Source organism: Anabrus simplex, chromosome 9 (assembly GCF_040414725.1).
Source record: "Anabrus simplex isolate iqAnaSimp1 chromosome 9, ASM4041472v1, whole genome shotgun sequence".
Lineage (NCBI taxonomy): Eukaryota > Metazoa > Arthropoda > Insecta > Orthoptera > Tettigoniidae > Anabrus > Anabrus simplex.
The window spans coordinates 86,243,835-86,269,157 of record NC_090273.1 but is presented as its reverse complement, the minus strand read 5'-3'; the positions used below and the strand labels follow the sequence as shown (position 1 = coordinate 86,269,157).

At 39.5% G+C, this 25,323-nt stretch overlaps 2 protein-coding genes across 8 annotated transcripts in view; one reads left to right on the top strand and one right to left on the bottom strand.

Moving 5' to 3' along the window:
• Ufd4 (ubiquitin fusion-degradation 4-like) overlaps positions 1 to 5,294 on the bottom strand; it is a 716,632-nt gene extending 711,338 nt beyond the window's left edge. For all 7 annotated transcript variants that reach the window (XM_067153526.2, XM_067153530.2, XM_067153527.2 and 4 more), the window contains exons 1-2: positions 5,160 to 5,294; positions 4,123 to 4,181 (exon numbers count right to left, since the gene is read on the bottom strand). The gene's annotated coding sequence lies outside the window, so the exon portion shown is untranslated. The remainder of the gene's footprint in view (positions 1 to 4,122; positions 4,182 to 5,159) is intronic.
• The window catches only part of Rsph9 (Radial spoke head protein 9), a 93,920-nt gene that overhangs the window by 11,463 nt on the left and 57,134 nt on the right, over positions 1 to 25,323 (top strand). Inside the window, exon 2 of the mRNA XM_067153412.2 lies at positions 5,593 to 5,798. Within this exon, the coding sequence (XP_067009513.2) occupies positions 5,593 to 5,798 (206 nt within the window). The remainder of the gene's footprint in view (positions 1 to 5,592; positions 5,799 to 25,323) is intronic.

The following is a 25,323-nucleotide window of genomic DNA, read 5'->3' as shown; positions in this document are numbered from 1 at the left end:
AAACTTAATTGTCAGATTCTTAATATCAAATAGGCCTATTGCCTTGGTCGCTGCTACAGATCTCTCCTTAGTATGTATACGGAATGGTTTTGTAGGGTCATTCCTACGTAGGCCTACCTGAAAGCAATGACAATTGTCAAAGGTTCTTCTTCGAAAAGATGTCATTCTCTGTAGTTCTTCCACCTGTCGTGAATACCACCTGGGCTGTTTTCTGTCGACTTATGCTCATTTTGTTTTGTGTGGCCCAATTTTTCAAGAGACTGAATGAATACTGAAAGGCGTTTTTGTTTGGTGAACCTAAAGCCATATCATCAGTATAGATGAATAGAGATGTCCCTGGAAGACATATTTTTGTGATATGATATTATATAGGCATTTGGGCTTGTGCCATGTCAAGAAAATAACGTTTCGCAGAAAACTGTGCTCTGCATCCTCAGAAGAATTCTCGACTATCCACGGGAAAGGCTTCTTAAACAATGACACTTTTGAATTTGGAACGTTATAATAGAAGTAGAAATGGTACGTTCATTCACCACCAGATGGCCCCCAGGACGTGAAACAACGCTAGCGTTCGAAGCGGAAGCTGACCGAACCATCACAATCAGACTAAGCGGTTCACATAATGTGTTTACGTAACATATGACAGGTGTAAGACATAGACATAAGCCTGGAATGAAACATCTGGCGACGAGGAACGTACGAATTTGGAAAAAACACCAAGACGAAATAACAATAGTGAAGGGGCCGGGAAGGGAACTACCTACTTAAATTCTTAATGGCTGGCAACCAGGTATTACTTAATTGATAGCCGTGTCCCTGTTGAAAGTGTTAGGATTTCTACGTATTTCCACAGTTTCCCGTATAATCCTGGACCTGTAGTGTCTAGTGTGGGTAAGAGCTCGAGCATCTTGGAACATGACATCATGATCCGACGATAGAGCGTGCTCAGCTATTGCCGATTTGTCAGGTTGGTTGAGACGAATATTACGTTCATGTTCTTTGATACGGGTACCAATGGACCGGCATGTTTGCCCGATGTATACTTTACCGCATGTACAGGGAATTTCGTATACCCCAGGATGTACAAGTGGGGACAATTTGTCCTTGGTTTTACTCAGACTGTGAGCAATTTTAGTGGCGGTGCCAAACACGGTTTTTATATTGTGTTTGCGGAGGACCTTGGCAATTCGATCTGTGGCGTTGTGAATGTAACGCAAGTAGGCAGTTCCCTTCACTTCTTCCTTTTGTGAGATTTGCTTGGTCGTTTCTCTGGGATGTAGGGCTCTATGAATCTGCAAATCGCTGTAACCATTACCCTTAAACGCGACTTTGAGCGTGTCCATTCCCATCTGGATGTCAAGGCTCACAAATTCGTCTCGCCCTCTTGGCGAGTGTCGTAAGGATGCCTTGTTTTTGTGCTGGATGGTGGTGAGAATCTGCATGAAGATAGCGATTTGTGTGGGTAGGCTTACAATAGACGGTATGTCCTAAGGAGCTGTCCGGTTTCTTTCTTACTAGAACATCCAAGAAAGGAAGGCATCCGTCCGACTCCATCTCCATAGTGAACTTTATTGACGGATGTTGCTGATTTAGGTGGTCTAGGAATAGATGAAGTTTCTCAGGACCTTCTGTCCAGATCACAAATACATCATCAACATACCTCCACCATATCATAGGCTTGACGGGCGCCAAAGTATTAGCCTCCTCCTCAAAATACCCCATAAAGAAATTAGCCACTACGGGCGAAAGTGGACTTCCCATAGCCACTCCGTCCGTCTGTTCGTAAAAATTCCCACCCCACAAGAAATAGCTGGACGTCATGCAGTGGTAAAATAGCTTAGTACTGTCCTCAGGGAACAGGTGTTCAATGAAAGACATGACCAAGTCAATCGGTACTTTAGTGAACAAGGATTCCACATCAAAACTCACCAAAAGTGCATTAGGTTGAAGGGTTATGGTTGACAGCTTGTTGACGAAATACCGAGAGTCCCTGACGTATGATTCAGTATGTCCTGTGTGTGGCTGAAGCAATTTGCTTAGGTATTTAGCCAGAGCATATGAAGGAGAACCTATCACAGCTCTGGTTTGTCTTATTTCCTCTGATGTTGATACTGAATCCTCTATCCTAACGACATAAGATAATATATTTTTGAGAAGTGTTGCAGTATTTTCATCAGTTCCAATTGTATCTAGCTTTTCAGAGAGAATTTCTCTGTTCAAACTGTCAAATGCTTTACTATAGTCAATGAAAATTGTGTAGTATTTCTGACCTAGTATGCAAATATTGTCATGGATGACACTCGGTATATCCTCTACTGCCTGTAAACAGGAGCGTCCTGTCCTGAAACCATATTGCTTTTGTGGGAGTTGTGGATCTACTTTCAGTGAGCTGTTTAAGATAGTCGTTAGTAGTTTGAATGAATTGTTTTACAATGCTATACCTCTGAATGAATTTAGATCATCAGTTGAGCCTTTTCCTTTATAAAGAATTTTGATGATTGATTCTCTCCATGGTTTTAGTATAGGCCTATCACCTGTCTGTACGCATTCGTTGAAAAACTCTTGCCAGACATTTATTAGTACTGGGTATAACACAATACGTTTGTTGTATATTCCATCCGGTCCAGCTGCTTTGTATTTCTTTAAGTGCATGATGGTGCTTTCAATTTCATCAGTGATATGACTATGTTGTTTGGGGAGCTGTTAACATGCATTTATCCTGGCATCCAGGTTCAGAAGGTTATTAAAATGATTTTGCCAATTTTCATCTGTGTTCTAGGGAGTACTGGCATTTCCCTGTGCTGCAGGGCTATGTATGGATCGGAGGTGGCTGCATCCACTAATGGCCGTACTTCAGTTTCCATGTACTGTTTTATCTTTTCTTTTTGCAAGGATTTGATATCTTCCTTAGTATACTGTAGTACAATAGGTTTTGTTGTGCTGCAGTCTGTTTAGCTTGGTGCAAAGCTTGTAGGCTTGGATGTCGTTCTTTATAACATTGGGCATCAAACCAAGGTCTGAAGACTTTCTTTTACAGGTATCATTGTTGATTGGATTAATTTCTGATATTTTGTCACTGCATTTCATTTAAAATATTCACATCCCATGAACATTTCATGCAAGAAACAGCGAACACAAAATGACAGTTTACACAAGCTATTTTGTACTATATCAATATGCTCCCTTATACAAACAGCATTAAGAGGGAGACTGAAAAGTAAATAAGTTTAAAAAGTATATTAATGTGTAATTTGGCATAATATGAAAAAGGGTCCCTTTTTTTGTAGGCCCTACAGAAGTTTTAATAATAATAATAGTGAATTCTGAAATAATTATCTGAAAGACTACTTATTAACACATGTTAGGCCTAACTGAAATGACATTTTGAGTTGCACTGGATATACTTTTTGTAATAAGTACATCAATTTGTTCGGCACTGATTTTTAGCAGGATTACAGCAACACTTTTGAGAACCTTGTCCACCAAATGGTTTCTGCTTTGATATTGCCTCTCTTTTAAAGAAATAGGCCGTCCAATATAGTACCTGACCAGTGCAGCCGCATACTGTATTTCATGGCGTGGAAACCAGTTTTTAATAATTCCCAAAATGGTACATACCTAATCGATACACTCCATTCCTAAAATCTACGACCTTCCCTACAATATTCTTGTGAAGTGCCACGTGCGGACAAGAAGAGATAATTTGGCAACGCTTATGAGGATAATTATAAAATGGTTGGAGATCGTGTTCGCCTTGTTTGTTCTACAATTAGTCTGCAATGCATTAGGCTTATTATAAAAAGATTGAGAATTTTCAGTCTAATTGTGTAATCAACATTTTTCCTACAAAAAAGCTGAAATTACTATTATCCTGTGACATATCCAATAAGTTATGTGTAGACTTGCAGAAATGACTGAAGAGTGGAACATTTCAATGTAGCATAACTTTCGAATAGGTAAGGTCATATCACTGCTTCAAAGGATTCTACCAAGTTTACTAAGGAACACAAACCCCCCTCCGACACACACATGCAGACACACAAAACTAGCATTGCCTTATTAAAGAACACACTCACAATATATATTAATTAAAAATATAGGTTTTTTTTTAATGTAGCTTACTTTTGAAGACCTTTGCCAACCCTGAAGGTTTCAACAGGACCTCGAACCTCTACCCAAATCTGTAAAGAAAAAAAGCACACACTCACAAAGACAAAAAGGCTATTCAGAAGAATTTCACAATATCCAACTACTTATAAAGGATATTATTTCCACAAAACCAGAAAGCAACAATGCAATCTGGAATTGAGGAAAGCCCGTTCATGTCATAACTTGCGACACCTCACTCTCGCTTTATACAAAATGAGAAGTCTCCAGATAATTTATACAACTATTAATGTAAAAATTAGGACATAGGGTTTTAATATTAACATGGTATGTTACTAAAAGGAATAGAACAGCAACTGGCAGCTTGAAAACTAACTTCCAATTCACCAATACTGCACCGTCCAACTCGTTTCCATATAGACGGAACAGGAAAAAGAAAACGTAAGGGTAAATATTTACACATTTCGAAGTAGAAAAAAATCAGAAGTGGTAAGTGGTCTTCCCAACAGATCTGAAGATTTCATACAATAACTGACTGTCAAAATTAAAATGTTCACGAATAAAAATTATATTTCCTCCTAGCATGTTCTAGTTAATTTCAGAAGTACCCCTTAGTAAACACCCGCAGGAGTGATCAAGGTTATACCTCTACTGAGCAAGATAATATCTATTTTCGTTTCGTATTTATACGCAACAGCCTTTATAAAACGCTGTAGTCATTGGCATCTGAAGAACACTGGCATTATCATTAATAATTACATCAAATTTTAAATTTCTATATGAATACCTGGATTTTTACTGTATATCAACATCTCTAACGACTTCCTCCTGAATTCACAAGTGTACGAAAATACATTCGCAACGCACAGTAAAGCAATTTTAACACAGGCATCACCTGTGAAACACATTTTTACTCAAAACGAATTCAATATCTATTAAATTTTCAACAAGGTGAGAGGTCCACTTGACAAAACCAACGACTTAGCCACCATAGGTCTCGTTCAAGCTCAATACAAAATAAAACACTTAGAATAATAATTATGAATACAAACCTGAAGTAATCACATGTCCATTATATTCTACAAGTAAGCACACATCCTAAACACTTAACACACTATTTTTGCACTATATTTTCCACAACACTGCTCGCAAACGCAGCACACTCACTTACGTTGCAACAAAACTTCCTAATGGCACTGGCCCAGCTTCCGCGAGAGTTTTCTGTCACGTGGTTCAACAACACACGAGCGGAACGCGAGGATATGTAGCGGTAAACTTGAACCGAATATTATTGTCCTTCACACGACTAGCGAACTCGATTACTTTTATTAACATAATATAAGAAATATTTACATTACAGTAGTTATTGAGCTATCATACATTGCTAAAACAGCAGTTCCTCGATATCATTTAATTTCTACTATAGCTACTAATAAGAGCATTAACATTTAAAACTCATAAAACATGAATATTAATAATTTCCAGTGCTCTCTAGATAAAATAGGATATTCTGGAAAGACTCTTAGCAATGAGAAACGGGTTCTACTTCAAAATTCTCTGCTTATACTCCAGAATGACAATCATTTCCAGCATGTCTACTTTTGGGGTCATATATATGGTATAAAAACAGATTACTTTGTTGCCTATGGATATGAGAAAGATATTCTGAAAGGAAGAGTATTTTATTATAGGTATGAACTTATATTTTTTTCTGAATAGGCTTTGTGTACACTTAGATTTTTTTTTTCAAGATATATTCAGAGTGACTAGATTCTAAAACCAGTACACAATTCTTAGCACGTCATTTATTTTATGACACTTTATTTATCATGCTGCCAAATAAAAAAAGACATTCCAAATGATTAGAATTACATAATAATAATTATGCCACCTCAAGTTTCAGAACAACATATTTGCTTCAGGTGCTTCTATAGTTGTAAAATTCTGAACATGTCTGATTTTTTTTCTTTTTTCTCCTCAGATCAGTACATATTCATAAGACTGAAGATGCACTCATCAGATGTAGTTGTCCAGGAACTTACAACACAGCTAGCTAAAGTGGCCATTCTTAAATACCTGGACATTTAGACATCCTGATAAAGTTTGCAAAAACTGGGATGTCTGGTCATCCTGAGTATAACTTTCAATAGACCATCATCTTTATTTCCCTGTACATCCCTTGGGTCTTTCATAATGGGAGTGACAACTATGGAGCCCTAGCTCAATCTGACATTGTTTCCAATTACTAGTGCAAAGTTACTCACTTTAATTTTTCTTATCTGACCTCCCTTGGCTAGTCCTATTTTCTTCAAACCCTGACGTCATTAAGTCTGTGAGGTGTACAGAGACCATTTTCACACCTTTGAGGCCTTTCCCACTCATTTGCTGATATTTTGACCCCCTGTGGCCTGAAAAATGATATTCACCCACATTTTACAACTTGAATGAACCCACCCCTTTTACCCATGACAGCAATGAGTTACATGTGTGTGTAGATGCACCCCTCCCCTGTGAGCAGAGGCAGTAAAATAACACCTGCGGTATCCTCTGTCTGTCGTAAGAGGCAACTAAAAGGGGCCCCAGGGGCTCTTGACTTGGGAGCGTGGGTTGGCGACCACGAGGCCCTTACCTGAATCGTGGCATTGCTTCCACATACTTTTGACAGGCTCCTCGCTTTCATCTATCCTATCCCACCTCCCTTGGTCAACTCTTGTTCTTTCACGACCCCGACGGTATTACGTATGGAGACCTAGGGAGTCTTCCATTTTCTCACCCTTGGTGCCTCTTGTCTTTCTTTGGTCAGTACCCTGTACCTTCATTTTTTTAAGTGTTGAATCCCTTCCATTTATTCCCTCTGATTATTGTTAATAGAGGATGGTTGCCCAGTTGTTCTTCCTCTTAAAACAATAATCACCACTACCATCACCACCTGTAGACAGCCTATCACACACTTCACATAGGTTACTCAACTCACCACAGATAGGTCTTATGGTGACAATGGGATAGGAAAGGGTTAGGATTGGAAAGGAAGTGGCTGTGACTTTAATTAAGGCACAGTCCCACCATTTGCCTGGTGTGAAAAAGGGAAACCACAAAAAACCGTCTTCAGGGTTGCCAACAGTGGGGTTTGACCCCACTATCTCCTGAATGCCAGCTCACTGTTATGCAACCTAACTGCATGGCCAACTCGCTCAGTTCAGTAAATAGTGTAGTATGAATTTCTGTACCTCATTATCTTCCTTTTGCTTCCCTCATAATATCATAAATGGTAAAGCTGTCGGTGAATCTATTGATGTTTCTTGATGGATGCAGTATTTTCACATGGTTATGAGAGTATTTAGAGGTTACAGTAAGGATGAAATGGAAAGGGTGTTTAAGTTTCTGGTGAGACTGTCGTATTCTATGAACAGAACAGGCTGAGGACTTGGGTTCGAATATCAGATTGACCTTTATATAAAACACTTTCTGACACCATTAAATTCTTAGTCTAATTTATTTAAACAAACTATCAAATATACCCTTCCAATAATATTACATCACACTTGTAATTATTCTCTTCTCAATATTACTTTTAAATAACCGCTTTATCAGTCTCTGACCTCCTTGGAAAATACACACACTTCTATGATTCACTTTACAACATTTATAAATTCCCTTCAGTCTTTAAAGTTTCTTAACTAGTTGATACTTATCTCGGGTTTTGAAGCTTCTTTCTTCTTGCTTCTCTCTTGAATCCTCGTTGTGGTGTTCCTCTGAATCTTCCCTGGCGGTTTCAGGACTCGAACACAGAACTCTAAGGTGAATGCTAGCTGAAGCTACAGTCTCCTTCGAACACTCAGTGAGTTCTCTATGCACTGTCTCTGTATTTACCCTGTGGGACACTGCTAACCAGCTCTACTGCTTGACAGTCTTGACAGTAAAGGAGAGGGCATATAAGTCTCTGGTAAGACCCCAACTAAAGTATGGTTCCAGTGTATGGGACCCTCACCAGGATTACCTGATTCAAGAACTGGAAAAAATCCAAAGAAAAGCAGCTCGATTTGTTCTGGATGATTTCCGACAAAAGAGTAGCGTTACAAAAATGTTGCAATGTTTGGGTTGGGAAGAATTGAGAGAAAGAAGAAGAGCTGCTCGACTCAGTGGTATGTTGCAAGTGATAAAAATCATTGTTATCCGTATTGAAGATACTGAATGTAGGATGCTGAAAGGTTTGTTTTATCACCTATTCAATACATATAAATTTTATAAATTAGGAATTTATTATTGATTCCACTTGAGACATGTTTCGCCCTTCATTGAGGGCATCATCAGTCAAATTGCCTTGAGGTGATAATTTGACTGATGATGCCCTCAATGAAGGGCGAAACATGTCTCAAGTGGAATCAATAATAAATTCCTAATTTATAAAATTTATATGTATTGAATAGGTGATAAAACAAACCTTTCAGCATCCTACATTCAGTGGTATGTTCCAAGCTGTCAGCGGAGAGATGGCGTGGAATGACATCAGTAGACGAATAAGTTTGAATGGCGTTTATAAAAGTAGGAAAGATCACAATATGAAGATAAAGTTGGAATTCAAGAGGACAAACTGGGGCAAATATTCATTTATAGGAAGGGGAGTTAGGGACTGGAATAACTTACCAAGGGAGATGTTCAATAAATTTCCAATTTCTTTGAAATCATTTAGGAAAAGGCTAGGAAAGCAACAGATAGGGAATCTGCCACCTGGGCGACTGCCCTAAATGCAGATCAGTATTGATTGTATTGTATTGTATTGCTGCCTAATTTGAATAACTTCTTATACTGCTGTCTTCACTAACTGGTGGCAGGCTCAACTACTGCCTAATCTGACTAACTTCATATACTGCTATCTTCACTGACTTTATTCTACAGTGTCTCTTCTCTGCCAAGTAATCTAGTGTCCGTCCCTTCCCAAGAGAACGTTCCTTTCCAATGTTATAGAATAACTGCCTGAATGATACCAGGATTACTACCAACAGAATGACACAGAATGACAGAATGATGCAGAATGCCCGAATGACCGAATGACCAATGACCAAGAGGCTCCCTTGTCACCCCCCTTTATCATTTCTCTGAGCTTCTGGAACAAGTCATCCCCTACTACTATGTTCCCTCACATTACTGATCTGTTAGTTTCCTATTGGTTACTTCAAGTGTGGTCCCACCCATCTCATGGATGTACTGGTGACCTTCCAGAGATTCTTTCTAGAAAGAATTATTGCACCACAGCATGCATTCTTATTTTTACAGGGCACCTTGCTATGTTACCAACAACAGGTTTGCTTTTCCTGGTCCACCCTCTAAAAGCTTCTAACTATGACCTTGTAGTCTGTTTACTTGTTTCTCTGACCAATATTCTGATTGCACAAGTTTGCCTCATTCTCAGCTCACTGAAATGTTCCAAGTTGGGACTAGCTTTAAGAAATGCTTTTAATCATAATTACAATTCTGCACTTATTCACTGCACTGATATTCTATTACACTTACTCATTCACTTCCACTGTTTCTTGCTGTATCTTCCTTTTATATATTACACTTAAATTACTCATGAGTATTAGGGATTTCTGACTGGGAGGTCACGATCGAATCCCGTTCGATGCACTCGCCCCATAATTTCCCACGGAAGGACGTGTTGCGAATCGGTGCTCGCAACAAGACGTCAATTAGAGTATGGTTTCAGTGAATATTATCCACATCAGGATTACTTTATACAAGAACTTGAAAAAGGTCCAAAGAAAAGCAGCACGGTTTGTTCTGGGTGATTTCCAACAAAAAAGCAGTGTTATAAAAATGTTGCAAACTTGTGCTGGGAAGACCTGGCAGTAACGAGACAAGCTGCTCGACCAAGCGGTATGTTCTGAGCTGTCAATGGAAAGACGGCATGGAATGACATTAGTAGACAAATAAGTAAGCTTGAGCGGAGATTTTAAAGGTAGCAAAGATCATAGTATGAAAATAAAGTTGGAATTCAAACGGACAAATTGGGGCAAATATTCATTTACAGGAGGAGGAATTAGGGATTCAAATATTTATCAAGGGAAATGTTCGATAAATTTCCAACTTCAAAATAATTTAAGAAAAGACTAGGTAAACAATGGATAGGGAATCTTCCACCTGGACAGCTGCCCTAAATGCAGATCAATGATTATTGACTGATTTTCTTTTAAAATTATTTATTTCATCTGTCTCTGTCATAGATGGCCTACGTGTCACTGAAGTGGCATATAAGGGATAAGGAGTGAGGTAGTTTCATGTTGCTTTCCTAATTGGGCCAGAATTTGCTATTACATACAGTAGAATTCCATTAGTCCGGCATCCAACAGTCCAGAACGCCCGATGGTCCGGCACCATTCCAGGATTTTTTAAATGTTGTTATCTCTTAATAATGATCTCTCATGAACAATTTGATGCATTATTTGCCGAAACCAATCGAGTGTATTTTTTATTGTTTCAAAGTTCTTCTTCTTCTTCTTCTTCTTAATCTGTTTACCCTCCAGGGTTGGTTTTTCCCTCGGACTCAGCGAGGGATCCCACCTCTACCACCTCATGGGCAGTGTCCTGGAGTTTCAGACTCTGGGTCGGGGATACAACTGGGGAGGATGACCAGTACCTCACCCAGGCGGCCTCACCTGCTATGCTGAACAGGGGCCTTGCGGGGGGGAGGGGGGATGGGAAGATTGGAAGGAATAGACAAGGAAGAGGGAAGGAAGCGACCGTGGCCTTAAGTTAGGTACCATCCCGGCATTTGCCGGAGAACCACTTCCAGGATGGCTGAGGTGGGAATCGAACCCATCTCTACTCAGTTGACCTCCTGAGGCTGAGTGGACCCCGTTCCAGCCCTCGTACCACTTTTCAAATTTCGTGGCAGAGCCGGGAATCAAACCCGGGCCTCCGGGGGTGGCAGCTAATCACACTAACCACCACACCACAGAGGCGGACTATTTCATAATAGTGCAAATGTATCTGATACAATCCATTTATTATGCATTGACTTACTTAATTATCTCTACAGTATCTGTGGAAATATTCAGCCTAGAAGGCTGTGTGCTATACTGAGTACTGGAAAGCCAACCATATGAAAAAAGACAGATTTCAAAAATTGAACGTATGGGCCACGTTCAAAATCGGATGGGAACATGCCTTCAAAAATTGAAGCGCACAGAAGGAAAAGAGAAGTTGTAGATGGAAAGACTCTACTGTAAATGTTAAAGGAAGACTTACAGATAAAAACATCAATGAACTCTGGCATAATTATGGAATGGCAATAAGAAACAACACATTTGAAAAGAGGAGTGTTATTAAACTAATGATTCTGTTGATCAACATTTTACTGCAAAATGCCATGTTACAGCTGTTTTCGCTGTACGCCTTAACCTATATCGTAGTAAGAGGTACCGCCCGATTGTCCGGCATTTTCGATAATCCGGCACCGGGCCGGTCCCGAACGTGCCGGACTGTCGGACTTCTACTGTATCAGCCTGCCAAGGCTACTGATATACACACACCATTTAACCCTATGAGCATCGTTTTTACACAATTCATAACAGGGACTAGCTGCGTAAGAAATGGCATAAATAGCATTGCTCATAAATCAGTCAATTTCACATTGTCTAAGCCAGCGATGAGACTGAGACAGATCAATAAAAGTAAAAAATTGTCTTCTAGCCCATACCAGAAGACAATGTGCTCTGTAAACACTAGGTTTCACCAGCAAAGGCAGAGAGCAAAATGTAGCTCCCACCAAAGTCTAATTATGACTGTGACAGTATCGAAGTTGTAGAGGTATGGTTGGTACTGAGTAATGACATTTGGAGCATGACTAATAAGTGAAGGAAGTTGTTATGAGAGGCGCTACTCATAGAGCCAGACATACAGTACAGTAATAGCATTTTCTGAACTAGCGAGGAAAGCAATGGCAAACTACCTCACTCCTCATTAAGCCTTGTGCTCCTCATTATGATGGTGCCATCAGTTTTTGCTGTTCTATAACTGCATTATCTTTTGTAGTGCCATTTTGGATCCAACCAACCTCCTATGTGAAAACAGGTGGTGATGATGGTGGTGGTGGTGATGATTATTGTTTTAAGAGGAAGTACAACTAGGCAGCCATACTCTATATAACACTAATCAGAGAGAAAAAATGGAAGGGACCCGACAGTTCGAACAATGAAGGTATCGGTCAAAGGAAGGAAAGAGCCAAGAAGGGCGTGAAAATGAAAGGCTCCCTAGGCCTCGAGTGCTCTAATACTGTTGGGGTCGGAAAAGAACAAGAGTTGACCAAGGGAGGTCGGATAGGACAGATGAAAGTGACGAGCCTGGCATAAGTGGGAGCAATGCCAGGACTCAGCTAAGGGTCCCGTGGTTGCCAACCCACGCTTCCGAGCCCCTGGGGCCCCTTTTAGTTTCCTCTTACGACAGGCAGGGGATAACGTGGGTGTTACGCTACTGCCCCAACCCACAGGGGATAAAGACTTACAGGCAGAAAAGGTAACAGTGCACCATCTAAATACAAATGAAGCAGTAAAAAATGTTACATTGCTTCTATCAGTTTTGTTGTTCTTATCTGATACTTTTCTACAACAGATTTTTACAAATTTTGTTCTGGGTATCAAATTATATGCCTTTTCTAAATCAATAAATGTCATTAGCACATCATTCCTATTTTGCAAATTGCTTTTACCATACTCTGTCTCATAACGAAATTGGACTTCACTATTGATCTTCCATTTCTGAAACCTCTCTGGGGCTACTTTCCTTCCTATCTGTTATTCCGTGGTCAACTCCCGGTGAATAGGTGTAGTAAAATGTACCCACAGTGCCTCCTGCCTACCATAAGAGGCAACTAAATGGATGACCAAAAGCTCTGAACTCGGGAGCAGGGTTTGGCTAACCATGGCGGTTCCCCTAGCTGAGTCTGGCATTGCTTCCACTTACTTGTGTCAGGCTCCTCACTTTAATCTTTCCTATCAGACCTCCCTTGGTCAACTCCTTTGTTCTTTTTTGACCCCAACAGTTTGCGAGACCTAGGGAGTCCTTCATTTTCACACGCTTTGTGGCCTTTCTTTTGCTACTTTCATTCTTTGAAGTGTCAGACCTCTTTTAGCCCATTTTTCCTTTGATTAGTTTTAATAGAGGATGATTGGCTAATTGTACTTCCTCTTAAAACAATAATCTCAACACACATTTGTAAAATTTCTAACTGGTTTGATAGAAGGCAGTTTGGATTTAGGAAAGGTTTATCCAGTGAGGCTCAACTTGCGAGGATTACAGCATGATATAACAAATATTTTAGATTCCTGTGGTCAAATGGACTGCATCACTATTGACCTATCCAATGCTTTTAAAAGGGTAGATCATGAGTGACTATTGATGAAAATATGGGCTACTGGACTAGACAAAGGTGGTTGGATGGGCAGCTAAATTTCTAAGAAAATGGAACTCAAGTTAGAGCAGGTGAAGTATTATTTGATGCAATAATGATTAAGAGGAGGGTCCTGCAAGGCAATATTATTGGAGAAAGGAACTGGCATCACAGATAAAGCTTTAGCAGGTGATGTTCTGTTGGCGACGGCGGTTTCAACTCATATTTGAGTATATATATTCTTCAGCATTTTATATTTGAACACTTGCAATGCTTTGTGAATATATTTCATATGACTTAGTAGCCCAATCTTGACATGAAACGTAAGTCCACACAGATCACATGGAATATCTGGGAGAGGGCGGGGCTAATCTCAACAGAGCTTCTGTGCTTGACATTTAGCCTCTTTGCATCTACGTTGTTCCTCTTCAAACACAGTAACTGATGTAGAAACAGCATGGCACCAAAGTGTACAATTCTCAGTTTGAGTGTTGATTCCAGCCACTTTCATAGTATCCTTTAGCTGGTCCTTGAAATGCCTCAAAGGGACTCCATGAAGTCTAATGCCAGAACAGAGTCCACCCTACACACCTACGAGGAAGCCTGGTACCATGCACGCGACGGACGTTCCCTATCCATCTGAGACAATGGCCAATGATGGTGGCCTCAATGCTTATGCTTTCTCAAGAATCACAAGGTTCGTGAGATGTTCCTCCTACTTGATGTTCAAGATGGATCTAATAAATTTTTACAGATGGAAGCTCTCTAGCTTTTTGATATCTCTACAGTAGAGGGTCCAAGTTTCACAACCATAAAGCAGTGTTGTTATGACAATAGATTACTTCTGTGTTGACCGGTAATCCCCCCCCTATCAGAAGGGCTGTTGCTGCTGATGCAGAGAGGACGAAGCAGACTAATAATTCTCGCCATCCACTGCATGATCACCAGGCTGTAGTCTGTCGACTGAAGTCGAGAAAGAGCTTCATCGTATAGACAAGAGCTTCATCACCAGGACTCAACCACTGGTAGGAACATCAGAGTCTAACCGCATCACCAGGTGGAAGGGCATGCTGCCGTCTGATACCCCTTCAAAGGAAGAGCTGCCTCCAGGAAATGACCTGCCCTACCCTATTTGAAGACCACTTAATCATCTTAGGGTGGGCGTCCCTCTTTGCAAGACCAACATGCAAAAATGGGGCATACTTCCAGCTGATGGAGATGCATCCTGCGAGTGTGGTGTAACACAAGATCTGAACCACCTGCTCATCTGTCCTGTACTAGAACAACTCTGCACTACACAGGACCTGATCGAGGCCATTGGAGTTGCTAAGGTTTGGAAATTCTGACCGGACACGGAATGATGATGGTGATGATGACAATAGATCGGTAAACCATGATCTTGGTATTATATGCACTGAAAACATAACGGGATAAAAATCCAAATGCTGAGTGGGCAGCAGCATTTCTCCCACCCACATCTTGTGAGCCATTAGCATTTGTTGATAGGATTCATTCAGTCTTTTCCTAAAGGCAATGCTTTGTCGATACAACTATTCATCTCTATCTAGCAGCGCTCTTTTCATCATCACATGGATATAAAAATTGGTTGACCTGCTCTGATGTAGTATCTGCAATGGAGATATTGATAGCTGGAAGCTTTGACCGAGGTGCAGGTGCGCAAGCACTTTGGTTTTCTAAACATTAATGGAGAGACCAAAATGATCGCAGTGGTGGTTATTGTTTTAAGAGGAAGTCAGGTGTGGGACCAGGTGCTGCATTATCATCTTCATATTGCAATTCTGTAATGGAGGTAATCATAGTGAATTTTTGGCAACAAAGTCTAGCCAGATTGAACTGTCCTCCATTGAAGCCATATCTGACTTTTATACCTTGGTTGTTATTCTGTACAGAGTACTAAATAAGCTACAGGATTATGTGTGACTGCAAAAAAGACCTTTACGGGTGTTGTGAGATGGACAGCAGATAATGGTATGATGGTAAAGTCAGGTTGTAAGTTTCACCAAGAGGAAAAGGGTTCTCAGTTTTAATTACTGTTTTTTGATGGAGTGGATGTATCTCATTGGGATCACTGTTGAAACAATCGACTGACTCTTGCAGCTCCTCGTCATAGTATTCCAGCTATTCAATCCCTACAGTGAGCTATTGATTGGAATGAGAAGTGTGCACACTTGAAGGAATAATGGCAGAGGAGTGTTCACGGCTGTCTGTGGCCTGGTCATTCCAGCTCTGGAACTTTGGACTGTTAGATCAGCAGCATAATACTATTCGGTAAAAGTGAGAAAATGTGTGCTTTTTCATTATTATTTCATATAATATTGATATTGATTTTAATTGCAACATTCCTACTGACATCATTTTAATGACCTATGTTGATTTCTGTTGGGAGGATGTAAAAACGCAGGTGGAGTGTGTCTGCCATTACAATGAAAACTGCCCAACTTGATTGTGACTGTCTTTTGTCTGACTACAATGAAAATTCTCAACCCATGAGAAAAGACGTATGGTGACTTCTGACTTCCCTGTAATATTTGTAATGTGTTAACTGCTGTTTACTGAGCATTTTAGCCATGTTTTGAGGCTTTATAATTTCAACATTTTTTGAGATAATTGAATTATTCTTGTTGTAGCCAAAACTATAATTAATCTGGCTCAGCACTGAACTCATTTAGTTCTTTGATTTTTGACACTGAAATATAAAAGAGGGCCAATATATATATATATATCAAGTTATTGAGATTTTTATTTATTTCAATTCATGTTTGTAATTATTTTTTTCATATTTACATCTAACATTGTTACATTAATATTACTATGCTCATATGCAAGAAAAAGGTGTGATTCAGATTATTAGGGTTTCTATCAATCAATCAATCAATACTGATCTGCATTTAGGGCAGTCGCCCAGGTGGCAGATTCCCTATCTGTTGCTTTCCTAGCCTTTTCCTAAATGATTTCAAAGAAATTGGAAATTTATTGAACATCTCCCTTGGTAAGTTGTTCCAATCCCTAACTCCCCTTCCTATAAATGAATATTTGCCCCTGTTTGTCCTCTTGAATTCCAACTTTATCTTCATATTGTGATCTGACCTACTTTTAAAGACACCACTCAAACTCATTTTGTCTACTGATGTAATTCCATGCCATCTCTCCACTGTCAGCTCAGAACATACCACTTAGTGAAGTAGCTCGTCTCCTTTCTCCCAAGTCTTCCCAGTCCAAATGTTGCAACATTTTTGTAATGCTACTCTTTTGTCTGAAATCACCCAGAATAAATCAAGCCGCTTTTCTTTGGATTATTTCCAGTTCTCGAATCAAGAAATCCTAACAAGGGTCCCATACACTGGAACCATACACTAGTTGGGGTCTTACCAGAGATGTATATACCCTGTCCTTTACATCCTTACTACAACCCCTAAACACCCTCATAACCATGTGCAGAGATCTGTACCCTTTATTTACAATCCCATTTATGTGATTACCCCAATGAAGCTTTCCTTATATTAACACCTAGATATTTACAATGATCCCCAAAAGGAACTTTCACCCCATCAACGCAGTAATTAAAACTGACAGGACTTTTCCTATTTGTGAAACTCACAACCTGATTTTTAGCCCCGTTTATCAACATACCATTGCTTGCTGTCCATCTCACAACATTTTCGAGGTCATGTTGCAGTTGCTCACAATCTTGTAACTTATTTATCACTCTATAGAGAATAACATCATTCGCAAAAAGCCTTACCTCCGATTCCACTCCTTTGCTCATATCATTTATATATATAAGAAAACATAAAGGTCCGATAATACTGCCTTGAGGAATTCCCCTCTTAACTATTACAGGGTCAGATAAAGCTTCACCTACTCTAATTCTCTGAGATCTATTTTCTAGAAATATAGCAACCCCTTCAGTCACTCTTTTGTCTAGTCCAATTGCACTCATTTTTGCCAGTAGTCTCCCATGATCCACCCTATCAAATGCTTTAGACAGGTCAATCGCGATACAGTCCATTTGACCTCCAGAATCCAAGATATCTGCTATATCTTGCTGGAATCCTACAAGTTGAGCTTCAGTGGAATAACCTTTCCTAAAACCGAATTGCCTTCTATCGAGCCAGTTATTAATTTCACAAACATGTCTAATATAATCTATCGCTGAGAGATTCAAGACACCATGACACCATCGTTGGAATAAGCGGGAAAACAAAGCACGCGAAACACATCCTTGCTTCTCTTCAAGACAAGCATTTGTATTCTATCCAGCAAGGATCAGTGCTCTCAGCAGGTGTATGCAGAACTGTGATGCTGTCATTCATGTTTACCAGAAGAGACAGAGACATATTTTCCAGCATGTGATGATATAGTTAAGAAAACAAAGCCCGAGCTCTGATCGGGCCTTGTATACGGCAGTAAATAAGGGAACCCGAGCAATACTCGGACACTGTATTCAGAGTGTTAAACAGTATGTGTCATCAGGAATGCTGGTAAATTGGATTCCTAAAAGAACTTCACCAGTTAAATGCAGGTTGGAAATAATTTCCTATTTTAATATCAATAATGTCATATTCAAATATTTTTAAACAGGTTGGATTTCTTCTTTGTTTACCCAGAACCAAACCAGTGTATTCACTCATGAATAGTTTATAGACAAGTCACAAAACTCATCTGTCATTACAAACCCTTAAATCAATCTCAATCAGTAAGGTCAATTTTAATTACACATGTGTCGATATTTATAAAATGTTATGTGATAAAAAGAATGTCTCAAGGAAGATAGATACATTCTTCAGAAAATACCAGTAACCACATTCAAAGTGCAGAACATCAGTATATAAGTTGCCTTGCATGGTTATATACATACACTGGCGGAAAATAACATCCCAACACAAAGAAGACATTAGTTTAGAGAAATGCAAGGCTAAGCAATTGTCTAGCTATCATATTTATTTGATTAAAGTTTCCAGGTCATAGGTTCAAGTATGTGCGAGAGGACATGTGACATGGTGGTACATTAATAACCTCTGTAGCTGTAGCCACCATGACTTTGAATGTAAGCATGCAAACATTCATGCATTGTGTCATACAGGTGCCGTACGTCATTTTGGGTGGAGTTCCATGCCTGTTCCACTTGGTCAGTCAAATCAGCAACGGTTAATGCTGGTATTGGATGACGCTAGATTTTTCATCGCATAATGTCCCATACATGCATAATGGGCGGAAGGTCTGGTTATCTTGTAGGCCAAGGCAACCGGTCAATACTCTGTAGAGCACATCAGGTGACAGCAGTGGTATGAGGACGAACATTATGTTACCGAAAAAATCCCTCTTGAATACTGCGAATGAATGGCAGTAAAACGGGTTCAATCATTAGTCTGATGTACAAATCTGCTGTCAAGTTTCTTGGGATAACGAGAGTTCTCCTGCTGTCAAAAGAAATCACTCCCTAGACCAAACACCTGCTGTATATCCAATGTGTCGATGCCACAGACAGCTTGGTTCCAAGAGCTCACCTGGCCTCCTCCTTATCAAACTATAGCCATCACTAGCACCAAGACAGAAACATCTCTCATCTGAGAACACTACAGATCTCCACTCCGCCCTCCAATGAGCTCTAGCTTGACACCTCTGAAGTCACAGATGGCAGTAATTTGGGGTTCGTGCCATCATGACGAATAGAATACCTAGTGAGATCACTCACTGAGTTCAAGCACACTCCCACAGAGCGGCGCTGGTGGAGCCTAGCACCTATGCTACACGGTCAGCTGATTTAATGGAAGTTACATTGATATGCAAATAATCAATTACAACACGATTTATACTGTCAGAGAGTTATAAATAATATTCTCAGTCCCCAGAAAGAAATATCTTTGAACTTTAATAAGAGAACACATGAAATAAAATGAAACATTACGAAAAGCGAAAGCAATATTGTGTTTTACATACTTAAAGAATACTTTTTAAACAGAGCACATTAAACATACACCAGATTGTAAATAACACTGATACTTTTCTCAAATAAATTAAATGTAGTAAATTATTCACCGAGACTAGTTTTAGGCCACTTTCAATAGTTTACGAGTAGACTTAGCAGATTGTCGAGCTTGCAGTTCTCTGCGGATTTCTCTCACTCTAAAGAAGAATCGGCACTTTAAATAGTGGTAGACCAGTTCTGGAATAATGTCCAAAGTGAGTTCAATACAACAGCCAGCTCCTGATGGCACAACTGAAATCGCCTCAATCGAGTCAAGATACTCGTAAAATATATCACCCCACATCGACCTAGACAAGCTCAGCTTTTCATTAATTTTCCTTTCAGTCTGAAAAAGAATGTCACACACACTTTTAGACGGACGTGTTAGAAACCTCATGCCACTTCCGGATCCGTAATCTTTAATTTCCTTAAGAAATGAAAAACAACTTCCAGTTTCATGACGGAGAAAATGAACACAGGATATAGACTTGATAAATTTAGAGGATAGCCTAACAACATACTCAGCCACATGATAAAATAAACACTTTTCAATCGAAGTATCGGGGACGGGGCTCAACTCTGACACAGCACTTTCCCAATCTTCAATATTTAAACTGTCTTGAATAACGATTCTTTTATGGAAGTTTCCACTGACATTTTTATCATCTCATTGCGCACTTGCACGTCCCAGCCCCACATTCGCATATGATTTACAAAGGACATCAGCACTAATTCCCTTTAAGACTCACAGTTTCCTTCAGGTGATAGTGCCTGCTTTACAGGAACGTAGAGACATTGTAGTAAATGCAAATGAAGAAAATCTATCGTGGATGGATTGTCATCCGAACTGAGCAAACGCATGATTCCAAAGTTGATATAGATGTTGATTCCCATAGGGAACCTGAAATATTTGTCCCAAATGAGCTGGGAAAAAATTTTTTTATAAATTCCAAAGTGTCGCTCCAAAGGATCCTGAGTGAGTTTTCCTGTCAATACATATGCATAACCTCTTTCCCAGAGCCACTCACTCATCTCTAACGTACTTTGAAGTGTTACCATTAAGGATTCCATGGTCCTGAAAGGCAAACGTGTTATCTGCAGATTTATTGCTTGAAGAAAAGTGAGGATAGTTGTGTGGGATGATGAGTTTTATAGAGAGCCGTAGAAGGTATGAATGCATTGAGTGCATCAGAAACATTGTTGAAGTTACTCGTAAATGCCTCAGTGTCCTCACTGCTTACAAATCCCGTCAGTCCCATTTCTCGATAAAATTTTAGTCCCTTGGCGACACTATCACTGAATAGTTGGAATGCTAGCCTAGCATTGATTCTTTGAAAGGAGGAAGGATCTAAATGAGCTCTTGTCAGCTTGAGGCAAGCTCTAAGTCCTGCTTAACCACAGAGATCTTCCTTAAACAATTCCCCATAAAAGTCAAAGTTTATATTTTTGCCTTTGTAAGATAGTCCTACTTTATCATGGAAAAAGTTCCTTATACATTTCAATATATGCACAAAATCTGAAAAAGACCAGATCTTCCATTTTACATAAGCTGGATGCAGAATATAACATTGTGCTTGATTTTTCTACCCACCATTTCCTAAAGAATTCCAAGCTTTATTATATGACTGGCTACCATCACACGTGAAACCTACCACCCTTACCCCAGCCGTTTCTAGCTGCATTATAACCTGAGTTCAAATTTTAGCAAGGATATCTTCTGGAATAGCATTTCTGCTTGCATAAATGGAGATAGGTTGCACCCAGTTCTGTAAAAGAGGCATAAACATAATTTGCCACCTGACGTATTTGACAATCTGGCGTTAGTTCACCTAAATCGACAAAGCCATCTACTTTAAGTGAAGAACCATTAAATTGAATCTCTTCTCTTAGTTTAACCTCATCGAATATAACTATCCCTTACCATTTATTCTCGTCCATTTCATCCTTAAAATAATCTGAAATAGCACTTATGCAATGAGGATTTACACCATAGGGACATGTAAGTCCTTTGCAGAGTTTCCTCAAATGGCTTTGTGAGGGAAGAGGAAACAAATTATGCCGCAGACAGTGCCTATATCCTTTAGGTGATTTTATTCTAAGTAATAAACCCTCTAAAAGAAAATCACTACTGTACCTCATACCATTGGAGATTTTACTTGGCATTTCTTCAACATAGTATCTATAATAATTTTCTGCTTCGTACTAAAAAATTTACACTTTAAATTGAAATTCTGTGTTCTTTATTAGCCCCTGTAGGAAATTAATTCTAGCTTTGGCTGAGGAAAGACTGCATTTAGCTCACATTAAATTACGAGTTGCATTCTTTAGTCACCTTTTGAGAGACGATTTTCTCTTTTTGGCATCGGCAAGAGAACTAGACTGACCCTGAATTTGACTACAACTAGGCTGACCTTGAACTTGAACTTCACCGCCTACTGTTGTCATCATTGCTTCACTCACTTCATGATTCTTGTTCCTTATCCTCTTGATACTGTCCTCACTCCTTTTCCTACTGGGTGCCTTTTGCTATTTTACCTCAGTGAATAGGTATTTAGGTAAATTTTGAAATATATGAGGCACCGCTCCTGGTTTTATTTTCCACCTCACATGAGGAAGTTCAATGTTTTCACCATTTACAATGAAACAGTCCACCTTTATAATTAAATCTGGCGAAAAACACAGGTCTTTGTATATTCTGCTTTTAGCCGACAATTGCTTATCTTTCACCTGAATAACTCTAGCCCACTTTGCAAACAGATTATTTTCTTTTGGCGGTGTAAAAAATCGCCTACCATCACTAGAGCCCGGATTTCCATGCAAATGCATGTTTTTAAATAAGCTAGTTACACTGCACAAACTTTGCAAATATTTCTTTTATGACTTACTGATTCCAAATAACTGTTCTTTTTCCCTGCATGTTTGCATGTTTTGGCCTTTTTAGGAGAAAATTCATGCATATGGCATATTTTGAAGATTTTGGATTTAATAGTTTTATATTGCATGATGTGACTTTTCTTCTGACTTTGGTGCATATATAATGTTAACTTGCATTATAGTGCCTTTTATGCCTGTTGGTCAAAATTTGGGACCTCTTTTCCACGTTATACAGTATGTCTATTATTGAGAGACGGAGAGAATGTGTTCCTGACATCCAAAGTTAGTACATACTCTAGAGATCATACAAACAAATTAACCAAGCACTTTCTTATCTGTTGCACTAAACATTGACGTAAGCCGGAAGGCCCAACGTTGATCTCTGTAATTCTTAGGAATAAGGGTGTTCCAGTTATAAATTGAACCGTAAATTGTGCACTACTAAATGACAGCTCATTTTTTGTCTATGTTAGACGAACAAAACAAAACTTGTATCACACTTCTGTGATGCCGCGTTACTGAGATAGTACCTTACAAACCTTGGTTTTGCACTGAACCCTCTTCCGTTGTTATTCTGGAATTTCCTACCCGGAACTCTCACTCGTCACACCTCTTTGTTATCACAGCAGGCAATCATTAGCAGTTATTGAAGACATCATCAGCATTTGCAATCATTGCACAGAGAAGTAGCTGTGGCAGCTAGAGATAAGCTGAATAAAGTGATCCATTCAAATCCTGATTTGGAATTTGTCAAGCTCATAAAAGACGTATTGTGGTGAAATGCAAAGACGTACCAGTACAATTTGACTTCACTTTGTCCCAAACATCTTCAATTAAGTATGCACCTATCACTTCTTGCAACGAAGAAAGGTCATTTTCTGTGCTTAAGAATGTGCTGACAGATAAATGGATTAGTTCAAATCAAGACAGTTTGTAAAAATTAGTTGTTGTACAATGTTTCAAAAGAAATTGAATTTTGATAGTGTATATTTTCCAGTTTATTGTGCATATGATCATGCATGAATGCATACATATTTTGAGATTTGATAGTGCATGGAAATTCGGGCTCTAACCATCATGCTTCCTTCCGTAACCCGATTTACAAACAGGAACGAAACAGTACAACATTTTCTCGAAATAATAGAAAACTAGTTGATTGCACACACAAAGCACTGCATAGATACTAACACGGACTTTCAGAAAATATTAAAACAAACAAATAGGCGTTAAAATTATCACCACGACTTCATGCGCGCTCGCTACACCTTCGCCAACAATTTGGTGCACGTGTTATTGCAGCTGGTTCGTTGAGACTGCAGCGCCATGCTCCGGCAGGACCACCAACTACAATGTTAAGAGAGCGGAGTGCTCACACTTGGTATTCTATTCATCTTGGTGGCATGAACACTACAGCATGCCTGGCTCGAAGCTCTCCCTCAAGTAGTCGATTTGTTACAGTTTGCTGCATCACTCTGGTGCCAACTGAATTTTTAATGGCTGCTGCAGATGCAGTAGGATCAACCAAAGCCATGCAGCGAATATGGCGGCCTCTCCATAATGGCCTGTGTGCGGCCGGACCGCAGACTTCTTGAGATGGTGCCTTCTCATGATCATTGTTGCCAACACTGATGCACTGTGGATACATTCCTGCTAAATTTGTATATCAAACCCTTTTACCTTTTCTCTGTGGGGTTGGGTATGAAGTGAGATCAATCTTCGTAGCAAGTTTTTTATGACCAGGTGCCCTTCCTGATGTCAACCTCATCGGAGGAGGTATGAATGATTTACTTCCCCATCCTATGGACAAATCACCATCAGCAGCATCATATACCCTCACTCCATATGTTTTGGTAAGAAGAAAGCCATACTTTCCAGTGTTGACTCAGTTAAATCTTACTTAAAAGCTTTTCAGGCTGTCAAACACACAATATCAATATAAATATTACACTATAACATACCTGTAAAAAAACACTCAATTAAACAAGGAATAATAGTGTGTATTTTTATTCCTTGTTTGATAAGCCTTAGAAACATTGAGGAATATAAGACAGCAGTTTTGTCCTTTAGGTTTTACACTCCAGAGGCAGCCAATAATAATCAAGGTATTCACATGGGTACCATGAAGTGTGATAAAACTTCTCTGATGTGCTGAAAATGTTAAGAATACTCGTAATTATGTATCAATGGCTTTTTCAATAATAAGTCTGATTGTTGAAAATATGGAAATAGGTCTCCAGTTAGATGTATCTTCTCATCACACTCTCCCTTGTGAATAAGTATTGTCCTAGTTGTTTTCAATACTTCTGGGCATTTCTTGAATTTAAGCATAGATTTCACCAAGAGGCACAGTACACTTGTTGTCTTCAACTCTTTCAGAGCTCTAACAATAACACTGTCTGGACCAGCTGCAGGTCTTACTCTGGCAAGAGCTGAATTTATTTCAGAGTTATTAATCTCAATATCCTCTTCAGTAAATATTGGGTCTGAAGACTGGAGGTATGTTAACGAATTTTCGTTTCCAAATACGTTTTGGTAATGCCCAAAAACTGAGGAAATGGAAATTTTACATTGCTCAGCAGTTTGGTATTTAATAACATTGCAAACAACTTTATGGTTTTGATTAAAATAATGATACTGTGCTACACTATGGGAATAAAAAAACATGCAACATCCTCAAGGACTGTGTTCAGTGGCACCAGGGTTATGTGCATACTGAGGGATCGTTATGTTGGTGATTCATTTGTCACAGACATTGGCGATCGGATGGCACTCAGGAGGCCTGTCTGTGTGCACTCTGTTTTGACTCTGCAGGCAGTAACTGTGCTGAGGTTAGAGGTGAACAGTGTAAGCAACATTCATTCTAGGTTATAACCATGCATCGCCAGCGAGTATGTGCTCCTGTTGAACAACTGCAGCCATTTGAACAGGGTCGCATTGTGGGCCTGTGGGAAGCTGGATGGACGTATCG